Raw genomic sequence first — 22,721 nt, forward strand, 5'->3', positions numbered from 1 at the left:
GTAGTCCTCAAGGAGGCTGGGGAAGAAGTGGCAATCTGTGAAATAAATGAGCAGAATGATTTCAAAACCACACCTGAGCTGCATGAGCCATGGCGGTGGAACCCAAAAGACTGTGGAGGAAAGGAACAAGCAGTGTGGGGTGGGTTTCCCCTGGGAGGTCTTCCTGGAGGTGGTGAGCCTCAAGCTACTTTTCATGTAAGGAGGGATGTGGTTACCGGGAGGAAAAGGGTTGCAGCTGGAGAGAAAACACCTCTGTTCTAGCTCAAGCACAGACGTGAGTTCTGAGAAAAATCAAGAATGCATTTCTCTCTGGGGAATTCACCGGCGGGGGGTGGAGGGGTGGTCAAATGGGTTTGCCCTCTTCACCAGCCATGGAAACAGGAGAGGACGTCCCCATCCCCTGCCTGCTCAGGGAGCAGAAAGGAACCAGTGACCTTGTCGCTTGGAGTACATTGCCCTTTGGCGGCTCCCAGGACCTGTGTGCCCCACTGCTCGGGCCATCTTGAAGCCAACACTTAAGGCATGGATTTCCAGGGCCACCTCCTCCCAACCCTGCTTTATAAGACCCCAGTGACCCTGGCATCTGCAGCCATAGCGCTCCTTGGGGTTCAGGTCCTCTGGGCAGCACAGATTGGGCCTATAAACTGGTGCCTTCCCTGTCAGGTGTCTGTATGCACCATGCAGCTGAGGACCAACTTGAGCTGAGAATCAGGGCCTTCTAGAGGCTTCTGGCCTCTGCACATTGCAGCCCTTTTCTAGCTGTGATCCGGCACCAGGAGGAATTGATTTGGGGGTCTAGAGTTCAAGGCCATGGTCTCTGATAGGCAGCCCCCTCCAAGTCCAGGGCTGGTGGAGCTGGAGAGTCCGGTGTTGGGGAGGCTGGTGGTGAGGGCCTGCCTCGGAGCACCAGGGAGGCAAATCTCAGCTGAATTCCCCAGCCCTTTGCCTCCCCACCCTGCTGACCGACACTGACCACCCTAGACTGCTGCCCTGAGACTTACGAGTCAGGGGACAAGTGGAGGCCTACTTGGGGAGAGGGAGAGTGAGGCACAGTGAACGAGGGACCAAGAGTTGCTGGCCCAGCTTAGGTTACCTCTTCACACCTCCCAAAGATCTCTTTCATCTTTGGATCTTTAGGGAATGAAGACCATGGCTGGGTGTCTCTCTTTGCCCTCGAGTCTGGAACAGTCCGCCAAAGGGATGAGGGCTGGGATCTCGCCTGCCCTGTTGCCTCTCCTGGTGCCTTACAGTGGACACCACAATCCCAGGAAAGACCAGAAGAACAAGAACCGGAACAAGACACCACCAGGGAGAAGCTGTGCTGCTTGGGTTTGTATTTTGGAGGAAAGGAAGGTTGGGGATGTGGGTGGGTGGTAGGCCAGAGAGATCATCCTGGGGACCAGGGAGGGGAGGTGCTCTCAGGGGAGGCTGCTTTAGAGATCACTTTGGCTGGCGACTGAGCCAAGGACAAGGAGTTTCGCTGAGTGTCCTTGTTCCCATGAGGCCAACTCAGGGTGAGTGACCCTGAAGCCACTGACATTTATTAGGACCTCTTTTACCAAGGAAGTCCCTGCATGGTGCAAATGGCTAATGCACTCAGCTGCTAACCAAAAGATTGGAGGTTCAACCTCAGAGGTGCCTTGGAAGAAAGGCCTGGTGGTTTACTTCCAAAAAATCAGTCACTGAAAACTCTATGGAGCACAGTTCTACTCTGACACACATGGGGTCATCATGAGTTGGAATCGACTCATCAGCAACTCGTTCTTTTGCCAAGTGCTTTACCTACAGCATCTCTGTTTCTACAACAACCCTGCAAGGTAGTGGTTAGCCTCTCATTTTACAGATGGGAAAAGGCGTCCCAGAGAGGTTATTTTCCCCAGGCCCACACAGTCCATCTGTGCATCGTCAAAATCCACAGGGACTTTGCCTAGGTGGGTCTTGCCCGCAGAGGCACGTAGGGGGACGGGCGTTCATGGATTCTCTCTGGGAACCTGGACCGGTGTGTTGTAGGGTCAGGGCCTCTCTGGAGGAGAGGTAGGTGTCTCTGAGAGAAGGACTCCTTTTCCTAATGTCGCCCGGGACCTATTACCTTTAGTCAGCCTGGGGAGGACGAGGAAGAGATCTGAGGAAAGACTTGAGTGTGAATGAGGTGAGAGGGGGAGGACCTCCACCCTTAAACGCCTGGGCCTCTCCCGAAAGGGGCAGAGGAACATTTCTCTAGAAACTGCCCCAGGGCTCCGGGAGGACAGAAACCGGGATGAGGGGCAAGAGGAGTGAGGGGAATGCCCAAGAAGGACTCTGGACAAGCTGTTGGCAGGATGTGTGTGTGGTGGGGGTGGGGTACTGATCATCCACTGTCTCTCTGTCGGGGACAAACTCGGTCTTGTTACCTATTGCAGGGTGGGTGATATGGAAAGAGGACTGAATTAGGCAAATCTGGGTCTGCGTGGGCCATTGGTGAAATTATTCTACCTCTCTGGGACTCGTTCATTCATTTAACAAAACTGATGGTCCACTATGTGCCAACCCCTGTTCTAGGCTTTGGGATGTAGGAGTGAACAAAGCAGACAAAATCTTTTCCCTCCTGGAGCTTAAATTCTAGTTGGAAGAGAGACAAGAAATAAGATAAGTAAAATATTATATAACTTATCAGATAATAATAAGAGCTAAGGAGAAAAAATAAAGCCTAAGGTATGAAACGTTGCAGGGGGTGGTATGAAAATTTTAGACACAGAGGTCAAGAAGGATCCTCTGAGTAGGTCTATGAGGAAATACCTGAGGATAGTGCGAGTTTAGCCAGGAAGCTGTCTGGGGAAAGCATATTCAGGAAGAGGGAGCAGCAAGTGCAAAGGTCCTGAGGCAGGAGCATACCTATAAAGTTAGAGGACCAGCAAGGAGATCAGTGTGGCTAGAGCCAGGAGAAGGGGCAGGGAAGCAGGAGATGAGGTCAGCGAGGTCATGGGAGACAGATTAAGAAGGGCCTTAGAGAACACAGAAAGAATTTTGGTTTATGTTCTGAGCCCTCAGAGGGTTTTGAGCAGGGGAGGGAATTGTTTGTAGGGTGAGGGGGTTGGGAGGGATGACCTTGGAGGCCCTTTCTGGTTAGTCAGTCTGGGACTCAGTGTCTGTTTGGGATGGAGCTGCCTTCTTTCAGAGCATTAGGGCCTGGTGTGGGGAGCAGAGTTTGTATATATGTATGTCTATGCAGCAGGGGGGATTTGGGCTGAGATTTCCAGTTTTCTGGACTGTTGAAAACATGTTTGGAGTAGGTAACCTTTAAAGCCCCATCTAGCCCTGAGATTTACGAGCCTCTGGGGGAATTTTCTACTCAGCAGCACTGGGCCGGCCACATGTGCAGGTCTCCCCCCAGGAACACAGTGACAGGCCTGGCCCTGGGCAGGTTGGCCCCTATCTGGCCAGGCGGTGGGCAGAAGCAAGAAGCCTAGAGTCAGGGCTGCCCCAGTCCCCCACCACCGCTGACCTCCCACATTGCAGATAATGCTCCTGGAGGCGGTCTGTCTATTTTCAGAACGTTTTCCAGCCCCCAGGCACCTCCCTGTGGCGTCCTTAGTCCTTCCCTCAGGGCAGGAGGTGTCTCTGAGGAGGGACAGAGAGGTGAGCTGTCAGAGTGGCCTCGAGCGAGGGTCAGAGGCTAGGCCAGAACTAGCCCCTCGTCTTCAGCATCTGTGTTTGCAGTGGCCAGGCCAGGCAGCCCACAATGAACCTGAGGGACACCCTGTGTGACAGTGAACCCCAGAGAAGCTCAATCGCCAGGCCTTGCTCCTGGCCCTGTCAGAGGCCTCAGGGACAGGGACCCTGTTGAGCCAGGGTGGGCAGGGCCAGTGTGGTGGGCTCCCAGCTCCTGCTGGGGACAGGCCCTGGGCCCAGAGCAGTGCTGCCTTCTGGCTATTCCCCTCTGGCACCAGGGAGCAGCCCACTGAATCCTCATTAGGCTGCTGGTGTCTCCGGCTGGGCCGCTGAGGTGTGCCGAGAGGGCGGGTCTGACATCATAGCCTGTGGTAAGTCCCTGGGGGCTGATTGAGGGACTGAGAGGAAAGACAGGCTGTCATCGGAGTGGCCGCCACACCAGATCCCTTTCCCACCCCCTGCCTGCCCCCATTCTCTGCCCAGCTATCTGAATGACCCAGGAGGCTGCGGCTGGCCCCTCAGACCCAGGAGAGTGCCATAGAAAGTGTCACACCCCACCAGGGGCAGCTTCCAAGGACCTGCTGCTCTTCTGTCCAGTCTCGGCGGGTTCCTAGCTACAGAACTGGAGCCCTGGGGCAGGATATCTCAGGACAAAGGCCCAACTAGGATCCGCCAAAAGTCTTCTTGCTCATCAGGGGCTGGAGGATGAAGGTACAGCTAAGTAAAGGCTCAGGCAACCCACCAATGTGCCTGAGTGTCTCCCTCAGCCGCTGCTACCCCAGGGACTGGGTGGACAGTGTGTGCCCTGATCCTGCTGGCTCTGGCACCATCCAGTGCCCTCCTGGCTTCTGGCAACCTTTGCGGGCACCCTGGGCTGCCTGGCTGTGGCAACGAGCTGCTGTTGTGGGGTGGGGTAGGAGGGAGCAGGGTTTGCTCTTCTGTGGCTTACCGCTTCCTTCTTCCTCAGGGGCCAGGTGGAGGTCAGAGAATCTCCCCCAGCTGTCACTCTCACGTGGATCCCTTGCCCCAACCTGCCCCACCGATAGGCAGGAGGTGAGGACGCCCTTGCCAGGCCCTCTTTCCTGCCTTTGTCTCTTCCCGTCTGTGGGCTCAGCTGAGGTGTGGAGAGAGGGAGTGCCACTCTTACCATCCAGGCCCTGGCAATAAGAACTTCACAGCTCTCTTCCACCCACGGACACAGCCAGCAGCTCTACCATGGACAGGTGGTACTCAGGTGAGCCCCCTGGGCCCTGCCCGCCCTCTCAGCCTCTGAGATGGTGTCCACTCCATCACTTTCTAGTGTACCCACCAGGCCCCCAGGAATGGGGGAAGCAGAAATGAGAGAGGCAGGGTTTCCAAACAAGGGTATTACAGAATGGAGTCCTGGGCAGGCTGTGATGTGGGCACAGGGAGTCTCTGAGCCTGAAGAGCTGGAGATGCAACTAGTCCACAGCCTCCTCATCTATCGGTCTGTCCCTCTATCTGTCTGCAAGATCTGTGAAACCAGACTGCTGGGTTCAAGTCTTGGTTCCCCCACTTGCTAGCTGCCTGACCTCAGACAAGTTACTTAAGTTCTCTGTGCCTCAGTTTCTTCATCTATAAAATGGGGCTAATAATAACGCTTTACCTCGTAGAGTTGTTATGAGGTTAAATGAATTAATTTTTATAAAGTACTTAAAGCAGTGCCTTGCACATAGAGTTCAAAAAACGTAGCTGTCAATTTGCGTTTCCTAGTTTTCTTTTTCTCATCTATCAAGTTAGCTAGCTAACTATCACCTAACTTTCCACCTATTTTTATACCCTTCATTATTCCAGAAAGGATCCATAGTCGCCTACAAAGATAGACAATATACGCTAAGATAACAAGATAGTGTAAAATACAAGCAGAGGTGGGGTGGGGAGGCAGTCTCTCTTGGGTGGAGAATGGCAGTAGGTTTAGGAGAAGAGTCTTAAGGACCTGGACATTCTAGTCCTGGCTTTGCCACTAACTGTGTGTTTCAGGCAAGGGCCTTTGCCTCCCTGTGCTAAATTTTTCTGGTCTTCCTAGCAAGGAACATGACAATGTCTGCCTACCTCCAAGAGTTGTTGCAGGAAGCAAATGATCAGCCTCAGTTTCCTTATTTATTTGTAAAATGAAGCTAACTTGGATTGAGTGAAACCACGCATGTAAATGCTCAGCAAAGAGGCTGGCACGTGATAAACCCTTCCTAAGGTTAGCTCCTGTAATATTTTTATAAGCCTACATCACTTGGCTCTGAAAACAGAAGAAGGCTGAACCGCTGTCACGGCTCCTGGTCTGCAGGGTCATGACATTCTCTCTCTCATCTCAACCCCGTGCTGTTGACTTTCCTCACCCCAACAGCTATGTTCAACAAAAGGCTAATGCCTGTTATTTCTCCAATCAACACACATGTAACAATAACAGTAATGACTTCAACTAATATTTCTCCAACGCTTCCTGTGAACCAGGTCCGTGTTACGCTCTTTACATGCGTTATCCTATTTACTCCTCACAACAACCCTTTGAGGTAGGTTCGATCCCCATTTTACAGAAGAGGAAACTGAGGCACAGAGAGGTTAAGTAACTTGACTGAGGCCATATGATTAGCAATTGGAAGAGCCAGCATGTGAATTCAAGTACTGATCCTCTCACTGCTTGAGGAGGACTTCTCTGTGGAAGGACTCTAAACTGCCCTTGGTGGACACTGACCACTGACCTTGGCCCTTTTGGCTAATGTTGGGCATTAGCTTTTTCTGGAGGCGAATTCAATTGATTAGGGCTTATTGAGGGTTATGCAGCACCCACAGAGCACCTGGCACCAGAGTCCCTAGGGTGAAGGAGGCCACAGTGGGGTGGGGAAGCTGCTAAGGAGGCGGGGGAGTCCACCTGACTCTTGAAGCTGGAGGCCTAGGTGTTGGCCTCCACTCGCCCTTCACTGTGTGGCCTCGGGCAAAGCTGTCAACCTTACTATGCCTCAGACGCCTGGTTCGTAAAATGAGGGAATCCTGCAAAGCTCAAGTTAGGAAAGTTATAAAAGTGCTTTGTAAATCGTAAAAGCAAGGTATTCTTCCAATGATATTGGTCCCTTCCTTCAGGAGCTTACAACGGCCAGTGGGGACCTGGCATGGAAACAGCTCGCGAGCCAGGCTGGATGGAGCAAGTGCTCAATGGCTGTAGAAGCAAAGTGCTGGGAGCAGCAGGGAAGGAGTGATTAGTTAGGGATGACTGAAGTCTTTCTGACTGAGGTGTGAGCTGCAAGACCTGGCCTCGATGGGCAAATAAGATAGGAAAGGGTGTTCCACGGTGAGCAAAGGACGGAGGTGTGAACATGTGTGGTGTGCCAGGGTAGTCTATGAGCCATGTCATGGGCGGGGGTGGCAGGGGTGGGGTGGGGGCAAGGCAACTCGGGACCACATCAGCGAGGCCTTGAGTTTTCTCCAGACAAGGAACATCAGTTGCAACGGTCGCATCCGCAGTGCATGGGGAGGTGGGCAGCTTTTGAGGCTGAGGGCCCCAGACTTTGCCCCCAAAAGCTCCCAGGTGGAGTATATGTTGAAAATATTTTGAAACTTCCTCTTCCCTATTCCTATCTCAACGTCGTGGCTTCTCCGGCTGGTGGAAGAACCCCACTGCTGGCCTGTCCCTCACCCGTCTCTGGAAATTTCCTTTGGGAGGGTTTGGAAACTCAGCCAGCTCCTTCCTGTCCCTCCTCACTCCTCACGCCGCAGCGGGAGCCCTCCGTCCACGCCAGGGCTTTTTTTTGGAGACCAGGGTAAATATTACCTGGCGCTGTTAATGTTTAATGCCCCCACCACGTACCCAGCCACCCCCCGCCAGACACTCTCCCCGAAGCAGAGGCGGCAGGAGGAGGTTTGCACAGACAAGTCAGCTGGGGAGATGGCAGGGTTGTCAACGGACGATGGTGAGTGTGTGTGTACGCGCGTGTGTGCTTGAGTGTGCGTGCGTGCGTGTGTTTGTGTGAAGCAGGGGGTTACTTCTGCCGGACGCCACTTTTCCCAGGGCCTCTTCCCTCTCCTGGCACCCCTGCCTTCTAGAAACCCCAGGTCCCCAGTGCCAGCCACTTCTATAGAAAATTTGCATTTTAAAGGAGGACTTTGCCTTAAACCCAGAGAAGTGTTGCTTCAACGGTAGAATGTCAGTCACCAGGGAGAAGTTGGAGGGGGTGAACGTCCATCCTCGACTGTGTGGCAGGCTCCTGCTCCAGCTCCATGGAGTGTGACTCTGCGGACTGTTTGAGCTCAGAGCGGGAGATAGACAGGGCCAGGCAGGGAAGGAGCCAGCCCCTCTGGGCAGCCTTCCTGACTGGCTTTGGGGAAAGAGCCCCTCAGTTCAGGACACACTTCCAGAAGGCATGTGAAGGGCATGACTGAGGCCTGGAGGCCAGCAGAGGCAGCCACTGACTGCAGTGGGTTTTGAGTAGGATCTAGAAAAGGGGAGGGTCCTACGGGAGGGGGAGGCTCATGAAATGACTCGAGATGAGGTGGTCAGGGAGGCAGCAGTTTCCTGGTGTGGTGAGGGGACCCCTAGCTTGGGTCTAGTCATGGCACTGACGTAACTCCCCCTGTGATCTTGAACAAGACCTGAACCAAATCTGGGAAGGCAGCCTTAAAAGGCTCTGCATCAGGGCAGGGTCCCGGGCCTCCCACGGCCTCCCCTTGGCCTCTGGCTTTCCTGAGCAACCAGTGCCTCAGGGCCCCCAAGACCAGGCACTGACCCCTCCTCACCTGTCCTCTCCTGGCCTAGGGATCAGGCTGTAGGGGACAGCCGGGCTCACCAGGCCCTGAGGCCTCCCACTGCCAGAAGGGGGTGGAAGGCAGGGGACACAGTTCAGCCCAGCCTGGGAGGTGCCGACTTGCACATTCCTTGGGCCTCAGGTACTCCTGCCCTGGTGCCAAGAAGGGGCTTGAATAGGGCGGGAAAGAGGAGCAACCCTCAGCCATGGCAGAGAAGCTCTGACCAGGCTGCCCTCCAGCTGCTCAAGGGCAAAGGTACTCAGCTGACAGGGCTGGAGGGCAGAAGTGTGACATTTGCTGGCTGCTGAGCAGCTCCCAGGCAGGATGGGAAAAGCCACAGAAGGTAGGCTCAGGGCCAGATGACTTTAGCTTGAAAGGTCTCCTTCCTTCCTATGATCTGAGAGGCAGCATAGCAAAGGGTGGTAAGCACTTAGATTCTTAGCCACACATTGCCTGGGTTCAAATCCCAGCTTTACCCCTTACTAGCTGTGTAACTGTGGGAGTTATTTAACTTCTCTGTGTTCCTGTTTTCTCATGAGTTATGTTGGAATAATAATAATGCCTCACAGAGTTGTTTTGATGGTTAAATGAGCTACTATTTTGTAAATCCCTTAGCCTGGCACATAGTTAGCATTATGTTAATGCTTGCTAAATAAATTTGCTTCCTCCTGAGGCTGTGTAATGGAGCCCTGGTGGCGCAGTGCTTAAGAGCTGCGGCTGCTAACCAAAAGGTCAGCAGTTTGAATCCACCAGCTGCTCCTTGGAAACCCTATGGGGCAGTTCAACTCTGTCCTGTAGGGTCACTATGAATCGGAATCAACTCAACAGCAATAGGTATGGCTTTTTGTTTGTTTGTTTGTTTTGTTTTGTTTTGAGGATGGCAACAAAGGAGCATGGAAAGAACCTACAGACATGGGTTCAAGACCCAGTTCTGCCTCCAATTTCCTTTGGGAATTTGGACAGGTCTCCAAACTGGGCCTCAGTTTCCTCCTTCTGTTCAATCTGACTTTAAGATTCTATTTTATTCATTCCTTCGTTTCACAATATTTGCTGAGTACCTTCTAGTTGATTACTTTTATGGAGAGGCTGCTAGTGAGTCTAATGGGAGATGCCTATCTTGGTCTTGTCTTACTATTGTATGAAGCAAGGAGCCGGAAAGAAGCCGCCCCCTCTCAGAGTTGCTCGAGGCCCCCGCAGATACCATAGATCTCCTTTTGTAAGAGCTGGCTGTGTCTGAAGCATCCTGGCTCAGTTGCCACCACAGCAGTGGGGTTAGCAGACCCCAAGCCTCCCCTTGCCCACTTGGACCCTCAGGGGCCGCTGGGAATGGAAGCACAGGGAATTCTGGCTGTTCCTTCCCCCTCACCCCTCTCTGGCTCCCTCCTCAGGCGGCAGCTCCAAGGGGGATGTGGACCCATTCTACTACGGTAAGCTTGGGGACCCCCTGTTCCCCACCCTTCCTGAGCCCTGCACACCCCACTCCCATCCTCACCCAGCTCTGGGTCCCTGTTACATCCCCATATGTCCCAGTTACCGGGTGGGCTGCAGGAGGGGGCTGCGGGAGGGGCCCGGGAGAGATGATCCATCCACCTGACTTGCCCTGTCCTTCCTGAGACTATGAGTCTGTCCGCAACGGGGGCCTGATCTTCGCTGCCCTGGCGTTCGTCGTGGGGCTCATCATCATCCTCAGTAAGTGGTGAGGGGAGGGCTGGGTGAGGGGCACATGTCTTCTCAAAGGCACTGAGACACTGGTTTCCCAGATCCCAGGAGGAGGAGTATGCCCCCCCCACCACATACCTCCCTTTGGAATGTGGGAAAGGAGAGGGGCTTCTTGGGACACGCTCACGTGGTTCTTGGACGACACAGTGTGAGGGTCCCTCTTGCTCTAGTGGACTTGAGAGGAGCTGCCAAGATGGGAATCTCCAGTGTAAATGTAGGCTGGGCAAGGGGGAGGATCACCTGATCAAGGGGCTGCCCTAGGCTTTAGCTACATCTTAGCCCATTTAATCCTCTCAGCTACACGGAGGGATGGCCACTCTTTTGACCATTTTGCAGATGCAAGAACTGAGACTCACCCTGAGAGTGCAGCCAAAAAGAAAAACCAAACTGGTTGCTGTCAACTCCGACTCATGACGACCCAAAGTGTCAGAGTAGAACTGCACTCCATAGGGTTTGCAATGGCTGAATTTCAGACGTAGATTGCCAGGCCTTTCTTCCGAGTTGCCTCTGGATGGACTCGAACCTCCAATCTTTCGATTAGCAGCTGAGCGCATTAACTGTTTACACCACCCAGGGGCAAGAGGTGCTGCGACTTGCCAATAGTTGTTCCAGAGCCAGTAAGAAGCAGAGCCGGGTTCACCTGAACCCAAGTCTGTCTGGACCCTGACTGAAGGAAAGCAAGCATGGCTGGAAGTCAGAGGCCTTGGGCCCTGCTGCTAATTTACTGTGGATCCTGAACTCCCTGGGCCTCAGCTTGCACATCTGTTAAATAGGATTAGGACTTGCATCCAAAGATGTGGCAGCCAAGGACGTATTTTAAGAAGGATCAGAGTAGACATGGAGTGGTCTGGAAGAGAGAAGGGTCCTTATATATCCCCCAGCCTCAGCAGATACACAGTAGGCACTTAATAAATGCACGTTGACTTGTTTTGGTGCATCCAGAAAAAAATACACAGAAATACAAACCAGTGAAAAGAAAACAAGTTATGTAGCAAACACGGAGCCCCTGGCTGGTGCAAACGGCTACCATACTCAGCTGCTAACAGAAAGGTTGGAGTTTGGGGTCCACCCAGAGGAACTTCAGAAGAAAGGCCTGGTGAGCTACTTCTGAAAAATCAGTTACTGAAAACCCTGTGAAGCACATTTCTATTCTGACACACATGGGGTAGCCACAAGTGGGAATCGACTCAGTGACAACTGGTTTTGGTTGCAAACACACTGCTTTGTCCTGAAATTCTAACACATCAGTGTCAGTATCTAAATGCTATGGTCTGTGCATCTGGCTGGTCTCCTCCACTGGGTTGTAAGCTCCTTGAGGGCAGTGCTGGGTCATGGCTGTGCACACGTGTGGGAGCAGATGGCCTGAGCCGTCTTGACTCTGTACCTACTGCCACCCTTCCCAGGATCCTCTCCAAGTGCTTATTGAACAGCTGCTATGTGCCAGGCCGTGTGCTGGGGCATCATGGTGGCCCAGGCTCGTCCACAGCTCTCAGTGTGCTCGATGCCCACTTCAGACCCATGAACTAGGAGGAACTCAGCAAATGTTTGTTGACTGACTGACTGACTTAGGCTCTTAACTGCTTATGGTCCTGCCCTATGTGAAGAGAGATACAGCTAATGTGGCCGCCAAGCCAAACACTGTGGTAGTGCCGGCAAGAGGGAGGGCGGCAGGATGAGATGACCTGAGTCCTCCCGGGCAGAGAGGCCTCCTGGGAAGTGAGACTAGATAAAAACTCACTAACCTGCTTTTCTCTCTTCAAGGCAAAAGACTCCGCTGTGGGGGCCAAAAGAAGCATCGGTGAGTGCCTGCCTAGAGAACCTGAGGTGGGCGGGGGCAGGTCCAGGAGTTTCATCTCTGAGGCCTGTGAGGAGGGGTCCCCACCTCAGGGACCCCCTAGACTTACCACCCTCCCACTGACCTCTGACCTGTCTTTTTCCTTCCCCCACTCCCAGGCAAGTCAGTGAAGAGGAGCTGTAACACAGGTAAGTGTGGGAGGGGCGGGGAAGGGGGCTATGGAGGAACAATAAGGGGCCTGAATGAAAGCAGCTTGGTTGGGACGGGCCCTCAAAGGATTTCAGGGTCACCCACCCACCAGCGAGGCCATCTGTCTCCATCATGTGTTTTTAAATGATTGCTGAGTGCCCGGCATGGAGTGTGTATACAGGGGGCTGCAGAGGACCCCTAGAGAGAGGTAAGAGGAACAAGGAATGAAACCGAAGCTCCTACCTCCGCCCCCACTCTCAGCCCAAATCCTATTTGTCTTTTCAGAGTCAGCCTGCCCACCTCTGGCACCAGGGCAGGCTGGGAAGCCAAGGACGTCCCCAGTCTGCAGGAAGTCCTTCTTGACCCCACCAGAGCCAGGCCCTGGGGCTGACGGAGGTACCAGGCTCCATGTGACCTCTGGGTGGGCATCACCTCCTCCTGCCCGGCCACTGTCATGCTAATAATAAAGCAGTCTCAGAGAGGGCGTCTTCTCTTGCTGCCTGCCTCCTCCCTCTCTTCCTCCTAGAACTGCCAGGCCCACTTCTCCAAGTTGGTGTACAAATATAGCCCATCACTTTCGTTTTTCAATTCATTGCTCAGGCACCCATTTGCCTATTAAAACAAGAAGTCCAGTATCGACATCTGTGGGCCTCTCCTCACCCCCTGAATTCACAAGAGCCCTGGAGACAGAGGACTCAGTCTGGCTTCCAAATGATAGGCAGAGAGAAAGCTGGGGAGTCTGAAGTGTCCACAGGTTCCAAGCTGTTGGTGCTGCTGTGGCATGGGGTATGGGGCACTGCTGGTAGAAGTTACCCTGCAAGAGAGTGGCTGCGGAGAGGCCCCAGCTGCAGTCTGAGCTGTTTGTGGCCGCAGACTGAGCTGTTTCTGCCGTGTTCCCCAAGTGCACCACCATCCACAGTGAGCAGGTCAGGGGCCAGTGCCAGGAGCCAGCTCTGCCAGAACCAGCCCTCTCTCTCACACACTCCAGACCCTGGTGCTGGGCCCAAGCACAGTACAGGTCACTGCTTTTCCATTCTTGGGGCCAGGGGACCCCAGCTGGGCCCACTTCCATCACCTATTTGGGAACTGACTTGGCTAGTCCCAGGGCTGGGGTGGCGGAGTGGACCATGAGGAGGAGGCGGTTATTGTGGCTTCCTCCAGGCCCCTGTCCATCCAGGCAAGGACCCGCCCACAGCAACCTCAGACCAAGACGGTGTTAGGCTGCCCCTCCCACTGGCACCCGACTTCCTAATGCTGGTGGCCAGGGCCCTTGCAGCATCCTCCTCCAGGGAGAGTTTCTGCTCTCAGGACAGAGCCCATCTTCCCTTCCCCTCTCTCCCCGCGGAGGCTTCCTGAGAGCCTGGACGAGACGGCGTGATCATGGCGCCACCTAGTGTCTGGTTTTCAAACCTGGGTCTGCAAGCACCTGAAGGAAAGGAGGGGAGAAGTGGCAGAGGAACCAAGGTCTACAGCAAGTGACTGGAGTTTAAAATGAACATAGCATGTGGGGAAACAGTGCAGAGGGTGTGTGAAGGGTTGTGGGGACAGAGGCAGGTGGGCCACCATTCTGCTTGAGAATTTCCTTCTTTGTCTTAATCCACTGTCCCCAGTCCCTGAAAACCACCAACTGCTCACAGAATCACAGAGGGTTGAGCAAGAAAGGTCCTTAGACAGCAAAATATACACTCCTCATTTTACAGAGGTGTCTCTGAGTGATGCAAATGGTAATTGTGCTCGGCTGCTAACTGAAAGGCTGGTGGTTCAAGTCCACCCAGAGGTAGCTTGGAAGGAAGGCCTGATGATCTACTTCCAAATAATCAGCCCTTGAAAACTCTGACACACACGGGGTTGCCACGAATCAGAGTAATCATGATGACAACTGGAATAACATTTTACAGAAGAGAAAACTGAGCACGGAGAGAGAAAATGACTGGTCCAAGGTGACATATCTATCCTGTATCAGAGCCAGAACTAGAATCCATGCCCCCAGCTCCCACACCAGCACTGCTCACCTCTGGTTGTGGCAGCTCACCTCCCAGTGCCCTCCTGGAACCTCCCTCTGAGCCATGTCCTCAAAGCTCATATTGGCATCCAGGGTGGACAGGGGAGGTGTAAACCCCACACACCTGCCTGTGGGAAAGACAGAAGGCCTGGGGTCGGGGGAAGCAGCTTCAGAGGAAATCAGGAGACACGCTGAGGAAAGCCTGGCTCCTTAAAACCCAGCACCCAGGTCTTTGTGACATCCTGTTCTGAATGTGGGCTCATCATGACAAATAAAATGTGGCAGGCCAATCCCCTAAAACAAACTCAATATTTCTGTACAGGAGACAAAGGTACATACTTGAGGCTGTCTGTGAGGGTGGGAGAAATGAAGAAGAATGGGGCAGGGGCAGCCCAACCAGGAGGGGGTCTTGGGAAGAGGGGGGCTCTCAGGAGCTTTTTGGATGTAGCTGCAAGGTAAATGAAAAGAGGGCACTTGGAGAGAAATAAGAGCAGCGGAGAGGAGTCATGCTTCTAGAATGTTCTATTCTTAGAGCCTACTGAGCATGCCACGCTCAGAGGGGAATTTCAGCCGCTCTGGAAGGGAAACGGTCATGGATGAATCACTTCCCCTGTCTGCTCTTCAGTTCCCTCCTCAGTGAAAGGTGAGGCTTTATCACGTCACAGACTCTGGAGAACCTGGGATCCTTTTTAAACAACCAGATACTCAGGATCCCCCTCCAGACCTGTTGAATTGGGGTGGGCTCACACGAGCTGGTGCTTAACAAGCTCCCAGGTGATGCTGAGGAGCAGCCAGGATTGAAAACCAATGATCCAGGTGACATTCTATGACTATGACTGCTCCCTGACCCAGGCCCTTGTGAATGCTTTCCCTTCCCTCAACAGGAAGGCCACATGAACTGGGACTTACTGCACTTTCACTTCAATTTGGAATTTTCCGCATTTCAGGCTTGTATTGAGTGACAAAGAACAACCAAGGTTGGGAAGTGATCAGAAGACCAAAACCCCTTGCTCTTGAGTTGATTCCAACTCATAGTGACCCTATAGGACAGAATAGAACTGCCCCGTAGGGTTTCCAAGGAGCGGCTGATGGATTCAAACTGCCAGCCTTTTGGTTAGTAGCCCAGCTCTTAACCATTGTACCACCAGGGCTCCAGCCACTCTTAATCACCCAACAGCAACAAAAACAGCTCTTGGCTGAGGGGTGGTTGCAATTCCCTTTATTACCACCAGAGAGAGCACGTGGCTTACCCTGAATCCCTTTCAAACAAGCATTATTAACCTAGCCCTTCCCAGGGCCCCAGGCTGTTTGCTGGGAAGGGGGGGGGGGGTCTGCTGAATGGTCTACCCCTGCCCTGGTTTCCTGGGAAATCCTTGAGTTCTTCTCATTCCGCTTTTCATCCTCTTTTTACAGCTCTCCTCACCTGATTATATAAATACAGAGCCTGTAGTATTTCTAGGAGCCCTGGTTGCGCAGTGGTTAAGAGCTCAGCTGCTAACCAAAAGGTCAGCAGTTTGAATCCACCAGTCACTCCCTGGAAACCCTATGGGGCAGTTCTACTCTGTCCTCTAGGGTCGCTATGAGTCAGAATCCACTGGACGGCAACGGGTTTGGTTTGTTTGCTTTTAGTGGCATTTCTATATCCTTCAGTCTTGCATTTACTCTGCAAGCTTTCTGTAAGCCCCTGCAGTCTATCCACTTGCACTCCCCGGACGTGTCAGAAGAAAATTATGACTCTCAGTTTGATCTGATAACAAAGGGCTTCAATGTGTGGCACATCCTGGACAGTAATGACAGCTAACACTGACATGTTGTTGTTATTGTTGGGTGCCGTCGAGTCGGTTCTGACTCATAGCGACCCTACGTACAACAGAACGAAACACTGCCCGGTCCTGCGCCATCCTCACAATCGTTGTTATGCTTAAGTCCATTGTTGCAGCCAATGTGTCAATCCATCTCATTGAGGGTCTTCCTCTTTTTCACTGACCCTTTACTTTGCCGAGCATGATGTCCTTCTCCAGGGACTGATCCCCCCTTATATAGCCTATATACAACACTTATATAGCCCTTACCATAAGCCAGACAGTGTTCTAATTGCTTTTTAATATAGTAATTCATTTAATCTTCACAAAACCCTTTGAAGTTGGTGCTAGTATCGTCTCCGTTTTTCAGGTGAGGATCTGAGAGGCTGAGTAAATTGTACAAACTCACCTAACAAGTAAGTGGCTGAGCAGAATGACCAGGGCTTCCAACCTGGTTCAAACCCCTGCTGAGGATTTGCATTTCTAACAAGTTCCCAGGAAGTTATGCGTAAGAATCACCCGGGAATCTTATTAAAATACAGGTTCTGATTTAGTATATCTGGGGTAGAAATGCAAATTCTCAGCAGGGAACTTGTTAGAAATGCAAATTCTCAGCAGGGGTTTGAACCTGAACAAGCCGGTTCAAAGCTCTGATTCAGACCCAGGCACCTGGCCCTACAGCAGTGGTTTTCACCCTGGAATCACCCAGGAGCTTCAAAAACACACCAATACCTGGTCCCACTCCAAGATTCTGATTTAGTTGGTTTAGGATGTGGCCTGGTCACTGGATGAGAACCACTACACTGGACTACCACCATCCGTCTGTCCGTTTGCATACTGTGGTGGCTCGAGTGTGGCTATGATGCTAGAAGCTACGCCACTGGTATTTCAAATACCAGCGGGGTCACCTATAGTAGACAGGTTTCAGCAGAGCTTCCAGACTAAGACAGACTACGCAGGCCTGGTGGTCTACTTCCAAAAATTAGCCAGTGAAATGAAAACCCTATGGATCACAATAGAATGTTGTCTGATATAGTGCTGGAAAATGAGCCCCCTAGGTTGGTAGGCACCCAAAATACACAGTGGCCACAACAGTGAACTGGAGCATACCTACGACTGTGAAGATGGCACAGGACCAGGTAATGTTTCGTTCTGTTGTACGTGGGATCACCATGAGTCTGAGCCGACTCTATGGCAGCTAACAAGAACACTAGACAAGACCTTCTCCAAATCCAGTGTGCATGTGAGTCACCTGGGGCTGCTGTTAAAATGCTGAGCCTGCTTCAGTGGCTCTGGGGTGAGGCCTGGGATTCTGCGTTTCTAACAAGCTTCCTTCCCATGCTGCTGGACCAGGAATCACACTTGGAGTGGCAAGGGTCTAGAGTCTATCACCTAACGGTAATCTGGTAATCTGCCTTTTAAAAATAGCAGAACAGAGTCTGTTTATTATGCACCAGTGCTGTTAAGCTCTCTATGTGTATTAAAACATTTAATCCTCCAACAACCCTATGAGGTAGGCACTATTATTGTCATCCCCGTTTTTCAGAGGCACAGAGAGCCTGAGTAATTTGCCCAGGATCACACAGATAGGAAGTGGCAGAGCTGGTGAGTAGGGGGTACATGAGGAGGCAGAGCAACTTGGGAAGAGGGGTCAGGAAGTAAGGTACCAATACCACAGACTGGAGAGAGGCAGGGGGTCCTCAGCGAGAGTATTAAACAGAGCCTAGATTGGATTCCAAGCCTGTATCTGAAGCTAGGTTCTTTCCTTCCTATATCCCTGTACTCTAAAACTGGAAAAGGGGCCACTACTTCTAGAAAGTTCCCACGGGCCTCAGCATGTCCTGAAATTTCCTGCTGTCACAGAGAGGAATTTTGCCTCACCCTGCCAAAGTCCCTGGGTAGTGCAAATGGTTAACACTTGGCTGCTAACTGAAAGGTTAGAGGTTTGAGTCCACCCAGAGGCACCTCAAAAGAAAGGCCCGGTGATCTACCTCCAAAAAACTAGTCAGTGGAAACCCTGTGGAGTACAGTTCTGCTCTGACACACATGGGGTCACCATGAGTCGGGGTTGACTCAACTGGAATTAGTAACTGGCCAAAGTCGAGTGCAATCATAGAAATGGGACCACAGAGAATAAAGTGGCCATAGGACAGAAAATGTGATGGGACAGGGACAAGGGATGAGGAGAAGGGACAGAGGTCAGCCAGGGGTGGATCCCCAGGTTCTCACCGCTGCCTGACATACCTTGCTTCAGAAAATGGAAGAAGATGGGGGCCAGGGGAGGCCAAAGGTTAACTATCTCCACCGCTGTGAGGGAAGCCTCTGAGGGGATGGTGAGGCAGATGATAACTCCATGGAGAGCTGTCTGCTGGCCTGTCCTGAGCAGGAGCCCACACTGTGGAATGGGCACTAAAGGGGCCAGTGCTCCTCTTTCTTCTCTTGGGGACATTCAGATGCTAGTGCTTGAGTTTCCTCTTCAGTCCACAGCGAGGTCTCTCCCCTGGGTGGAGAGAGAAGGAAGAGTTGGCCCCAGGCACAGAAAGCACTATAGTGAGTCCTCTTCCCTCCAGTGGAAGGCAAGGTGTGGCCCCTCTGGTCAGTGCCAGCCCCCACCCCTGCCCTTCACAGTCCACACACACACACATACTCACACCACCCTTGGGTATGCTAAGGTTATGTGAGCATGTGAATACCAGCTCCTGATTAGTGGGGCTACCTGCCTAGAAAACGTGTCAGGGCAGGGGCATGAAGACGCAGGCACCTGATCAGGAAGTTGAGGCTGGGGCTGCTGCCTCCCCCTCTTCGGAGAGTCAAAAACTAAAAAAACAACCCATCATCATCGAGTTGATTCCAACTCATAGCCACCATATAGGACATAGTAGAACTGGTTCATAGGGTTTCCAAGGCTGTAATCTTTACAGAAGCAGACTGCCACATCTTTCGCCCATGCTGGTGGGTTCGAATCGCCAACCTTTGGTTAGCAGCTGAGTGCTTAACCACTGTACCACAAGGGCTCCTTCTTAAGAGTACCAAACCAAACCAAATCCGTTGCTGTGGAGTTGATTCTGACTCATAGCAACCCTGTAGTACAAGAATCAAAATTTGACCATACTCACCCTGTCCCCTCTTGTTATAACAAACTCCTATTCACTCTTCAAAACCCAGTTCAAATGCCATCTGGGTAATCTTCTTGGGCCCCCAAGACAGGTGCTCAGTCAGTGCTGAGTTCCCACCACCCCTGTACACTCCGCTCTGGGGTCTTGAGCCCTCACTCCTTCTGGGAAGCACAGACCACACCTGATCTGCACAGCTTCCCCAGTGCCTGCAGGGCCTCGAGCCTCCAACCCCACAATCTAAGTCCATCAGCGTCAGGAGCAGGACTCTGAGGAGGCAGAACCGTTGAGCAGAGGCATTTTCATTGTGGGAGGGAACCACCATGAAATCTCTATACCTCACCTGTAGAGATTCTGACTGAAGTGACTGGGCATTGGTGTTTATTTTTAAAACCTCCCCAGGTGAATCTGGAGCCCTGGTGGTGCAGTGGTTAAGAGCTTGGCTGCTAACCAAAAAGTCGACAGTTTGAATCCACCACCTGCTCCTTGGAAACCCTATGGGGCAGTTCTACTCTGTCTTATAGGGTCACTATGAGTCAGAATTGACTCGACGGCAATAGGTTTGTTTTTTTTTTTGGTTTTTGGCCTCATAGGTGGGGCACGGTCAGTAGAGGTGAGGGGCAGGCCAGCAGGAGAACAAATGGGTGCAGAGATTCAGGGGGCCCAGGGGCAAACTTCACCTGTTTCACCATCTGGGGAGGGTGGACAGTCTCCCTAGATAGAGTGCTTTCAGGTGCTGACCTTGGGCAAGCAGCCCTGGGGCGAGTCTGCACCTGCCCTGCCCTGGCTGGTCCTTGTAACATTCCCGTACAGGAAGAGCTAGTCACGAGGCTGTGGTGGTGGGGAGGCTGGAACACTGGCTGGTGAGGCATCACCCAGTCTCCCCATTCCATGCTCAGGGCAGGGGTGTTGAGTGAGTCTCCCCAGGCCCTCCTCTTCCTCAGTGCCGGCAGGGCTGCTGCTGAAGAGATTAATGTCCTCCAGCTTATCCACGCCCCAGGCAGCTGAGCTCTCAACCGAAGTTTAGCAGGATCTCTGGGCTGGGCTGCTTGCTTCTCACCGGTGCCCACTCTTCACCGGTTGCCTGACAAATGCCTGACGAGGAGAGATCAGAGGCAAATGCCATGGCCAGTGGCCCTGTCATCTAGGCTGCTCAAGTCACTGGCCCGAAAGGCCTGACCTCAGAGCCAGGGCCATAGCACCTAGGCCAGAGGGCGTTGGGAGGATAATGCTGAGCCCAGGGCCAGGAGAGCCAACAGGGGCTCAGGGGCCCCAGCCTTGGAGGGAACCCATTGCTCAGCCTCAGTGTCCCCTCCCAGGCTCTGTCACAGATGGGGCCTCTCAAACTGGGAACACTATATAGTGCTTGCAGTGAGTGAACGAGGGCTTGGGAGGAAATCCCAGCCCTCTGCCGCTTTGCACTTTCTTGCCCAGGGCTTTAAGCTGTCACTGGAATGGCGAGAAGGTGGCAATAGGAGATCAGGGTGACAGGTCTCCCCTGGGTGTAGATCGACCTCATGCCTAGAAGGCATGGTCACATGCTACAGTCCATGGTGGTGGTTCCCCAAGCTCTGATTTGGCAGATTTATTTTTCAGGTTTGGCTGACTGCTCTGACCCTGCGTGACCTCCCGTAGGCCTGTCTCCCCCTCCCTCCACCCCAGGAGTTGCTCCTGCAACTGCTCTTTGTCTCTAGATCGCTAAACCTTGTTCCCTTTTCAAGATATCCTCACTGTCGCTTCCCTTAAGGAGTTTTTGGTGTCACGGAAAGGAATTTCCCAGGTGAGTGTGGGGCAGGAGGGAGGTAGAAGAGAGGGAATTTCTGAGCTGGGGCAGCAAGTCTCTGCTCAGCCCAGACCAGCTTGGCAGCAGAGCAGGTGGAGAACTGAGTTGCTGCTGGCTTTGCCCTCCGCCTCTGTGTGACCTTGGCAGAGTCCCCGTCTGTCTCTGGATTTGACTTGGGGACAAAACAAACACTAGACAAAAATCCCAAGCTTTGGCTTAAAAGTCAAGAGAGTTCTGGAGAAGGAGGAGCTGGCGGAGGTCTAGCTAATCCCCTTGTTCCCTCCTGACCCCAGGAAAGCTGTCCTTAGAGGCAAGGTGGGCACACACACACACACACACCCCACAGAATACACACTCACTTCCTCCTAGTTGTGAAAGCAGAGACACTTGGCAAGTGAGGAAGGCAGACACAAAGACACACTTGACAAAGCAAAGGAGATGAGGCTGCCTTGGCCCTAAGCCAAGAGCATGTCGAATTCTCTCGTGGTCTTGGTTTCCTGAAAGGCCTATCAGTCAGTAACAGAGTGCGTGCCAAGCCCAACCTGCACGGGAACTAAGTGTCCTCTGCTCTGAAGTAAATAATATTTCAGGTTTTAGGTCTGGGGAACATATGTTCCCAACGCAGATTAAAAAAAAAAATTAGGGAATGGCTTCTGGCCTTAGACACCTGCCATGGGAAGAAGGTGGTGAGGGGCTGGGCTGGACCTTCCTGAACGTCCCCCTACACCCCTGTGCCAAACTGGGGAAGGTGCTCGACCTGCCAGGCGACCCCGTGTCCACTGATGACTGTGCTTGCATCCCTGGATTCTAACCGTCCTCCTCTCTGTCTGCTCCACAGTCTACAGCTACATGAGAGCAGGGCCCGCATCTGGCCCACCAGCAACAGTGTCTAGCACCCTTCCATCTCAAAAAATATTCGTTGAATAAACACATGACTGGCTGACTAACCCATTGCTGTCCAGTCAATTCGGAATCATAGTGACCCTATAGGACAGTGTAGAACTGCCCCATAAGGTTTCCAAGGAGCAGCTGGTGGATTCAAACTGCCAACATTTTGGTTAGCAGCCGAGCTCTTAGCCACCATGCCACCAGGGCTCCAACTGGCTGACTAGGTGGGAGAAAGGTATGGCAGTCTGCTTCCATTAAAATTTACAGCTTTGGAAACCCCATGGGGCAATTCTACTCTGTCCTATAGGGTCTCTATGAGTCAGAATCGACTTGATGGCAGTGGGTTTGGTTTGGTTTGGGGGCTGATTAGAGGAACAAATGAATGAAGGTTATTTCCAGCATCTAGGCCTGCTGCTTCTCCCCCTTCTCTAGGGACAAGGAGAGTTGTTGGGCCGCTGGTGGCTGGAGTAGTGGTGGGTGCGCATATGCACTTCAGGTGGGGGTATCTGAGACCTGGCCCAGTGACAACCACAGTTACTTCCTTGACATCACGATTGTGGCCTCAGCATTTGAGCCCCAGCTTGGCCAGTTATGAACTATGTGATTGTCAGTTATGAACTGAGTTTCCCCAAATGTAGAAACAAGTTCTAATTTGTGAGGATCAGGCAATATTAATAATATGCTTGGCACGGGTTCTTGCTCCTGACTGGGGAATGGAGGCTGTTATGAGTATTATATCTGAGGCTCTTTCCAGAGCTAGCACTTGATGGTGCTACCTTTTCCTGGTCCCTCAAGGCATCTCAGCCCCTTTCCCTTGGCTTAATGTTTGAGAAAGTTCTGTACATGCGTTCATCTCAGGATACAGTGTTCAGGGAGGGCAAAGAGACAGAGGTGCCCCGCGTCCACCCTCAGGCAGGCAGGTCCCTGTGAGAGGCAGCTGCAACCACTGGCCACAGGCCCCAGCCCCTCTTAGCACCACCTGGCCCATCCTTGGGGAGGCCCCACTCCCTGGGTTCTCTGGTAGCCC

At 52.6% G+C, this 22,721-nt stretch overlaps 1 protein-coding gene across 1 annotated transcript; it reads left to right on the forward strand.

Annotated features, from left to right (window-relative positions):
• The first annotated feature begins 4,863 nt into the window (after positions 1–4,863).
• Positions 4,864–12,100, forward strand: FXYD2 (FXYD domain containing ion transport regulator 2). Its single transcript, XM_023739957.1, has 5 exons — positions 4,864–4,882; positions 9,792–9,830; positions 10,018–10,092; positions 11,884–11,920; positions 12,076–12,100. Exons 1-5 carry the CDS (start codon positions 4,864–4,866, stop codon positions 12,098–12,100), a joined length of 195 nt encoding a protein of 64 aa, XP_023595725.1.
• Positions 12,101–22,721: the final 10,621 nt, after the last annotated feature.

Source organism: Trichechus manatus, unplaced genomic scaffold (assembly GCF_000243295.1).
Source record: "Trichechus manatus latirostris isolate Lorelei unplaced genomic scaffold, TriManLat1.0 scaffold00143, whole genome shotgun sequence".
NCBI classification, from domain to species: domain Eukaryota; kingdom Metazoa; phylum Chordata; class Mammalia; order Sirenia; family Trichechidae; genus Trichechus; species Trichechus manatus.